General features: G+C 44.4%; 1 protein-coding gene, 1 non-coding gene and 1 pseudogene across 2 annotated transcripts; 2 read left to right on the forward strand and 1 right to left on the reverse strand.

The window, feature by feature from the left end:
- Positions 1 to 718: 718 nt before the first annotated feature.
- Positions 719 to 3,609, reverse strand: LOC121555690 (amine sulfotransferase). The gene is given in 7 exon segments (XM_041869520.2): positions 719 to 975; positions 1,222 to 1,396; positions 1,706 to 1,800; positions 2,099 to 2,225; positions 2,354 to 2,388; positions 2,391 to 2,555; positions 3,369 to 3,609. Coding segments are annotated over 7 exon segments (867 nt in total). The 5' UTR covers positions 3,511 to 3,609; the 3' UTR covers positions 719 to 847.
- A 3,165-nt stretch (positions 3,610 to 6,774) lies between these two features.
- Positions 6,775 to 6,893, forward strand: LOC123483961. The gene has a single exon (XR_006658357.1). It is a non-coding gene; the product is annotated as a 5S ribosomal RNA (ribosomal RNA).
- An 866-nt stretch (positions 6,894 to 7,759) lies between these two features.
- On the forward strand, positions 7,760 to 7,878 carry LOC121555702 (annotated as a pseudogene).
- The last annotated feature ends 906 nt before the right edge of the window (positions 7,879 to 8,784 follow it).

The following is an 8,784-nucleotide window of genomic DNA, read 5'->3' on the forward strand; positions in this document are numbered from 1 at the left end:
CTATCAGGAGAGCATTTTTGAGGTCTGGGAAAAATGGAAGACATTTAGATTGTGGGGTGTAGTTACCTTTTAAATGCAAGCGTGCACCAGGAAGAGACCTTTAATATGCGGAGGCAGTGAAGAAAGTAGAGGAAGAGGGGTCAAGGGAGGAGGGGAGTGGTGAGAGTAGGAGATATGTACCAGTACAGAGGGATAGGCAAGAAAGTTATATATGTTTCAGTAAGATTGGATTTTTAGCGTTCATAGCAATGGTTATTTATTGTACTGCAGGGATGGAACGCAGGTTGTGGTGGCAGCTGCAGAGACTTGGGTGTGCCAGACTTGACAGCAGAAGAGTTACAGGGAGTGTTAAGTGGTGATGTCCCATCATTTCAGGTTGAGGGCATGAGGTAGGAGTGAATATATTAAAATAGTGGAGAAGGGTGGGGTTAATTATTAGTAATTATTTTGAATTTTATTTTTCAAGAAAAAGATTAGGGAGCTATACTCCAATCTAGTAATAATAATAATAATAATATGCCATTTAGCAGACGCTTTTATCCAAAGCGACTTACAGTTATGCGTGCATACATTTTTGCGTATGGGTGGTCCCGGGGATCGAACCCACTACCTTGGCGTTAAAAGCGCCGTGCTCTACCAGCTGAGCTACAGTAGGTGGCAGTAATGCAACAAATTGGATGCCAACCGCAGTTAACCCTCATCGAAGAAGAAGAAGAAGAAGAAGAAGCCTTTGTCTGTAATGGATATCAAGTTTTGGTACATTCAACAGATAATTGACATGAATGTTCATGGCTTTAGTGTCCACTGGGTAGTTTGTGGCGGCAGAGCTGCAGGCTCCACATTTCCATCACTCTGATTGTTGATCCATGTCCCAGATGAACTTCAGAGTCACGTCCTTCATCCGCTCCTCATAGACCTGGTCAAACCTCTCACTCTGGGCCACTGTGAACATGTTCTTCCACTCCCCGATTTTACCTGTCACAGCACAACCAACACGTCATTATTCAGAGTAAGAGCATTATAAATGGTTTAGATGCAGTTTATTTACAAACAGTTTTTTCCCAATCTCAGGCCCATATTCACGAAGCATCTCAGAGTAGGAGTACTGATCTAGGATCAGGTCCCCCATGTCCATGTGATCTCATTTATTATGATCTAAAAGGCACAACTGATCCTAGATCAACACTTGTATAGAGACGCTGTGTGAATACAGGCCCTGACCTTTGCGTAGGAACTGCCCCTTTTTGAGAATGTCCTCTGGTATGAACTCGTAGTTGGCCTTGCGGTCGTGTTTCATGTTTTTGAACGTGGCTTTTTCCACTATCTTGTTGATGTCTGCTTCAGTCAGGTCCCGCTCAAGGAAGCGGCAGATCTTCAGCACGGCTGTCTTCAGATCCTGAGAAAGGAGGAACATGTCCATTAAAGATGGAACCCTGTGCCTGAGGTTGGTCAAGTGGTGAAGTCCACTGCCCTCGGCACATATGCAATCCCCTGCCTGTGTGGGATCACACGCCGGCCCCACAGCACTTCTACACACTATGTCCTCTGTCTGTCTCCCTCTTCATTTCATGTCCATCCTTGTTAATAAAATTGGAAAATTAGGCCAAAAGATTGGGGATAGGCAAGCCAGGCTGGTTGGTTGTCTCTAGCTAGCTATCCAGCAGAGCAGAGGTCATAGGTGTAAGATGAGTCTGTAATATCTTACCATGATCATGTCCTCATAGGTCAGAAACAGGATGTTGTACTGGTCTCTCTTACTGTGCCACTCTCTGATGTGGTCAAACCAGGACGAAGCACAAACTGTAGGGTCATAACATGGTCATAACAGGCTGTGTCACCAAGGTCATTACAGTATTCATGGGTTGGTCAAAAGTAGTGCACTATACTATATAGTGAATAGGGTGACATTTAGGACGTAGCCTGTCAGGGTTATAACAGGCTGTTTGCATCCCAAATGGCACCCTATTCCCTATATAGGTCACTACTTTTGACCAGAGCCCTATCGGCCCTGGGGAAAATTAGTGCACTATGTAGAGAAGGAATATGGTGCCATTTGGGACCCAACCATGGTGTTATATGAATGATGTCTTTACTCTACCATTCCCTGCTAACCACTGGTCCAGAAAGTCCTCGAAGCTCTTTGGGGTCTCAAACAAGGCCCAGTTAATACACCAGTGATAGTAGGAAATCACGTTGTCCTTTGGGTTCCGCATCACATAGATCATCTGAGAACAAGAGAGACATTTACAGCCCTGTGGGCTCTGGTCAAAAGTAGTGCACTATATAGAGAAAAGGGTGACATTTGGGATGCAAACCATACAGTAGGGCCTCCATCTTCCCCTCCTCTGCCTACCTTTGCCTTCTTGTTCCTCAGGCCTGGGGGCATGAGTACGGGGTGAGGTGGGAGGTGAATAGCCGCGGGTTGGGGCGTAAGGAATAGTCAGGGCGTTTTTCCATATACTCCAGCCATGGCATCATCTCTAAGTTGTTGGGATAGACATCACCCATCTCTGACTCACAGATAGAGGTGATGATCTGCTGTGTCCAGATAGTTCCTACAGGTCAGCATCATGAAAGGTGTCAGTCATAGAGCTCTTGGGAGCGACATGGTTAAAGGGGATTCGAAAAAACAACGAAGCAGTCCCCCTGCCAGAGCTGAAGGGGCTGGAGTAAAACAAGCATTAAGACAGTTGAACTATGTCTCATGAGAAATGTATAAGTTATATTCCCCAATTGGTAGTTACAGTCTTGTCCGTACGGACTCGGGAGAGGCGAAGGTCGAGAGCCATGCGTCCTCCAAAACACGACCCAGCCAACCCGCACTGCTTCTTGACACACTGCTTAACCCGGAAGCCAGCCGCACCAGTGTGTCGGAGACAACACCGTACAACCGTGCATGCGCCCGGCCCGCCACAGGAGGCGCTAGAGCGCGATGGGACAAGGACGTCCCGGCCGGCCAAACCCTCTCTTAACCCGGACGACGCTGGGCCAATTGTGCGTTGGGACGTCCCGGGATCGAGCCCTGTAGTGACGCCTCAAGCGCTGCAGTGCCTTAGACTGCTGCGCCACTCGGGAGGATTGAAGTTATATTTTTCAAGAATCAATGGATATCACTCATTTCAAATTCCAAAGATGGATGTTCCAATCCCGGATTGTGCCTTTAACTTTCTAAAAGGCTGTTTTTATTCTCTCTACCTGTGACAGGTTTCTCTCCTCACTGATGACCTAAACAGAGCAGGTTTCTCTCCTCACTGATTACCTAAACAGAGCAGGGATCTCAACCTTTTTCATGTCAAGTACCCCCATGTATGATAAGTGTCTGGACCATCTCAAACGCTGTTTATCCATCCAGTAGATTTGTCACTCACCTGACTTAGGGTAAGTGACCAGAAAGATGTCACTGTCCCGGATCTCAAAGGTCTGCAGGGAGTCAATGTACTCAGCGATGAACAAATCCTTCGCAAAAACATAGTCCTTGTACTTGATCAGGTTATCGGTGAGCCCCTCCATAATAATGATAGTTTTGTATATATATTAGTATCTACAGTGGATATGAATAGCTATGCTGCAAAGAACCAAATGAAGTTGGAATACAGCACGTTTAGACTTTGGAACCTGTGATAAGGTTCACAGAGTTATTAGGAGCAGGGTTCACTGACGTTGCAATAAAGGACACTCCTGAGTCATCATTCTAACGCTACGACATGTTACTGAAGTTTGAACACAGTAACTAACTCCACTCGGTGCAGTCCGTCAACTACTCCTCTTCTTCGTGCATGTAAAAAGACAGACTGAACCCACATACAGTGCATTCGGAAAGTATTCAGACCCCTTGACTTTTTCCACATTTTGTTACGTTACAGCCTTATTCTACAATGGATTAAATTGTTCCCCACCCCCCACCCACATCAATCTACACACAATACCCCATAATGACAAAGCAAAAACAGGTTTTTAGACATTTTTGCAAATGTATTACAAATAAAAAAAACTGAAATATCACATTTACATACAGTGAGGGAAAAAAGTATTTGATCCCCTGCTGATTTTGTACATTTGCCCACTGACAAATAAATGATCACTCTATAGTTTTAATGGTAGGTTTATTTTAACAGTGAGAGACAGAATAACAAAAAAAAAATCTAGAAAAACGCATGTCAAAAATGTTATAAATTGATTTGCATTTTAATGAGGGAAATAAGTATTTGACCTCCTCTCAATCAGAAAGATTTCTGGCTCCCAGGTGTATTTTATACAGGTAACGAGCTGAGATTAGGAGCACACTACGCCATGAAGGACTGAAATCCTGCAGCGACCGCAAGGTCCCCTGCTCAAGAAAGCACATATACATGCCCGTCTGAAGTTTGCCAATGAACATCTGAATGATTCAGAGGTGAACTGGGTGAAAGTGCTCTTCGGCATCAACTCAACTCGCCGTGTTTGGAGGAGGAGGAATGCTGCCTATGACCCCAAGAACACCATCCCCACTGTCAAACATGGAGGTGGAAACATTATGCTTTGGGGGTGTTTTTCTGCTAAGGGGACAGGACAACTTCACCGCATCAAAGGGACGATGGACGGGGCCATGTACCGTCAAATCTTGGGTGAGAACCTCCTTTCCTCAGCCAGGGCATTGAAAATGGGTCGTGGATGGGTATTCCAGCATGACAATGACCCAAAACACATGGCCAAGGCAACAAAGGAGTGGCTCAAGAAGAAGCACATTAAGGTCCTGGAGTGGCCTAGCCAGTCTCCAGACCTTAATCCCATAGAAAATCTGTGGAGGGAGCTGAAGGTTCGAGTTGCCAAACGTCAGCCTCGAAACCTTAATGACTTGGAGAAGATCTGCAAAGAGGAGTGGGACAAAATCCCTCCTGAGATGTGTGCAAATCTGGTGGCCAACTACAAGAAACGTCTGACCTCTGTGATTGCCAACAAGGGTTTTGCCATCAAGTACTAAGTCATGTTTTGCAGAGGGGTCAAATCCTTATTTCCCTCATTAAAATGCAAATCAATTTTTAACATTTTTCACATGCGTTTTCCTGGATTTTTTTTATTTATTCTGTCTCTCACTGTTCAAATAAACCTACCATTAAAATGATAGACTGATCATGTCTTTGTCAGTGGGCAAACGTACAAAATCAGCAGGGGATCAAATACTTTTTTCCCTCACTGTAGATATTCAGACCCTATACTCAGTACTTTCTTGAAGCACCTTTGGCAGAGATTACAGCCTCGAGTATTCTTGGGTATGACGCTACACGCTTGGCACACCTGTATTTGGGGAGTTTCTCCCATTCTTCTCTGCAGATCCTGTCAAGCTCTGATTGGTGGAGTGCAGCAGAGACCCTTATGTTATCCTAGTGGATACACCCTTATGTTATACTAGTGGATACACCCTTATGTTATACTAGTGGATACACCATTATGTTATCCTAGTGGATACAACCTTATGTTATACTAGCTGATACACCCTTATGTTATCCTAGTGGATACACCCTTATGTTATACTAGGGACATAGTGTTTCCATATCTAGGGCTGACAGTGAGGACTTGTGAAGAGCACTATCTAGGACTGTGAAGAACTCTGCATCATCAAAACAGTTCCTTTGGGAGAAGGTGTTAAAGTTCACAGTTAGTCATTGTTATGTAAATGCCAGCTGAAAAGTACCAGTGGCCTGGCTTTGGCCCCAAGTGAGAGCAGGGGACAGACAGGGAGATGAGGAGACAGACTTCCAGTGTGTGAAGATAGTCCTGAGGTGAGGGGTGCACTTCTCCTCCTCTCGTCTCGCTACCTCTCCTTCCTCCCCCTGTTCCTCTAGTCAGGAGTTAGAGCGGGACTGGGTCTGGAGAGAGGAGTCTCTCCCTCTGCCTATGGACCCTGGTTGAAAGTAGTGCACTATATAGGGAATAGGGTGCTATTTGGGATGCACACAGACATTGGGCAGGTCTATCACCATCTTATCCTTCCTCTTGGCCAGAGCAGACAGGCCTTTAGTGAAGTGAAGACTTCTCTGGCTCTGTCTGCTCCCTGGGACACCATGGTTGACAGGAAACTCAGGCACTGATGGACAAACCTGGCCCAGAGGAGACATTTACATTTTAGTCATTTAGCAGATGCTCTTATCGAGAGCGACTTACAGTTAGTGAGTGCATACATAATTTTTTGTATTTTTCATACTGGCCCCCCGTGGGAATCAAACCCACAACCCTGGCGTTGCAAACACCATGCTCTACCAACTGAGCTACATCCCTGCCGGCCATTCCCTCCCCTACCCTGGACGACGCTAGGCCAATTGTGCGCCCCCCCATGGGTCTCCCGGTCGTGGCCGGCTACGACAGAGCCTGGATTCGAACCAGGATCTCTAGTGGCACAGCTAGCACTGCGATGCAGTGCCCTAGACCATTTTGTCTTATTTTGTCTTTTTACATTTCATGTCTTATGATTCACTTAGGTAAAATTTATTCGTTTTCTAACAAGTTGAATAGATTTAGTTGATTTCCTACTAAGTTCAATACATTTTTGTAATTAATGTCTGGAATCCGTGATTCAGTCCGCAACACCTATTTTATAGGGCCCTAGTCCATGAACTTGTCATAAGTCAACATAGGATATACCCTCTTTTTCCCCACACAAGACTCAAATATGTTGGCTGGAAATGTAAACAAGGTTTGAGCTTCTTCAGTCTGTGTCAAAAAGTGGATACTTGTTTGTCTCCCTTTCAGAGTACGTGACACATTTACTTTATATAGTGTACCAAGAATTGTTCCCTCGCTTATGGCCATACCATCCTGAATACGCCTGATCTCTTCCGATCTCGGATGCTAAGCAGGATCGGGCCTGGTTAGTACTTGGATGGGAGACCGTCTGGGAATACCAGGTGCTGTAAGCTTTTTGCTCCACTAGAGTGTACTCGTGTCATGGAGCAACTGCCTTTTATTTATCACCCTAATAATATCCTGTATTTTTATTGGACTAAATGCAGTTTGTATGTGCTGCCCTGCCCTGCGCTGATCAATTTAAATAATAGACAGTGCGTTTCCCTCAAAATATATGTGTCATGGAGCAACTGCCTTTTATCTATCACCCTAATAATATCATGTATTTTTATTGGACTAAATGCAGTTTGTATGTGCTGCCCTGCCCTGCCCTGATCAATTTAAATAATAGACAGTGCGTTTCCCTCAAAATATATGTGTCATAGAGCAACTGCCTTTTATTTATCACCCTAATAATATCATGTATTTTTATTGGACTAAATGCAGTTTGTATGTGCTGCCCTGCCCTGCCCTGATCAAATTAAATAATAGTGTGTTTCCCTCAAAATATAGGCAGTACATTCAGCCTTTGTTTTTAGTCGGTTCATTAAGTTGCATGGAAATACGAATCACTGATACATTTTGTTCATGTCTTATGATTCACTTAGGTAAATGAATGTGTTTTCTAACAAGTTGAATAGATTTAGTTGATTTCCTACTATGTTCAATAAATTTTTTAATATTGTTGAATTTCGGTTTAATGTCTTGATTCCGTGATTCTGTCCGCAACGCCTATTTTATAGGGCCCTAGTCCATGAACTTGTCATAAGTCAACATAGGATATGCCCTCTTTCCCCCCCCAAGACTCAAATATGTTGGCTGGAAATGTAAGCAAGTTTTGAGCTTCTTCAGTCTGTGTCACAAAGTGGATACTTGTTAGTCTCCCTTTCAGAGTACGTGACACATTTACTTTATATAGTGTACCAAGAGTTGTTCGTACGCTTACGGCCATACCAGCCTGAATACGCCCGATCTCTTCTGATCTTGGAAGCTTAGCAGGGTCGGGCCAGGTTAGTACTTGGATGGGAGACTGCCTGGGAATACAAGGTGCTTTACGATTTTTGTTCCACTAGAGCGTTGTCACGGCCTCTCTGCAGTGCAGGGGCGGTTCCTCCTGCAGGCAGAGGAGGGTCGTTAGTGATTGGAGTTGGTGTGATTGGAGCCACCTGGGCTAAGGGTATTTAAAACTGCTTCACTAACCACTCTCTCTCTCTCCCTGCTCCTCCAGGTATGATCCTGATTTGTTTGTTCCTTTGTAGGTTTACTTAGTTTCCACTCAGTCATGTTCACACACACACAGATTCATGCATCTTACCTACACCATGACATTTCCACACCTCATGCCTTTTTCTTTGTTGAAAGTGAATAGTTTTTGGTTTACAATAAAGAACCTTTTGATTGGCCAATACCTGTTGTTCACGTCCCCTCATTTTTGCCACAGGCTATGAGCCGGCCTGTGGCAAGTGGGGGCTCGTCTGTAAGTTAAAGTTAATTATACTGTAGTCTTACTTTAGTTTACTTTAACATTTTGTCATATTTGGTTTAGGTTTTGTCTAGATTGCCTTTGCTTTATTATTGATGCGTTTGTTTATTTGTAATTTGGCTTATTTGACTTGTTTTATAGTTAATTTGGGTTAGTTTAGTTCAGATTGCCAAATGTTTTGTTTGAGGGGATGTTTTGGTTGGGCCAATCTTGTTGGAGAGAGCGTTGAGAGCCATGTGTTCTTTTGGTTTAGTTAATTTGGTAGGTCAATTTGGGTAGCAATTCACTCTGGGTTTTTCTGGGTTGTTGTTCAAGTGGGAGTCCTCTCCTGTTCAGGTTTATCAGCGAGTGTCAGTAGGAGGCTCGTGGTGTTTTTGTTTTAGGTGGCAGTGAACGTGGGTAGAGCTTCCCTTTCCCTTTTCCCTTACGTCGGCTCGGGAGCACCTCCGTGGTCATGGGGGGGGGCTGCCAGTTTCTGGTTG

Source organism: Coregonus clupeaformis, unplaced genomic scaffold (genome assembly GCF_020615455.1).
Source record: "Coregonus clupeaformis isolate EN_2021a unplaced genomic scaffold, ASM2061545v1 scaf0172, whole genome shotgun sequence".
NCBI lineage: Eukaryota > Metazoa > Chordata > Actinopteri > Salmoniformes > Salmonidae > Coregonus > Coregonus clupeaformis.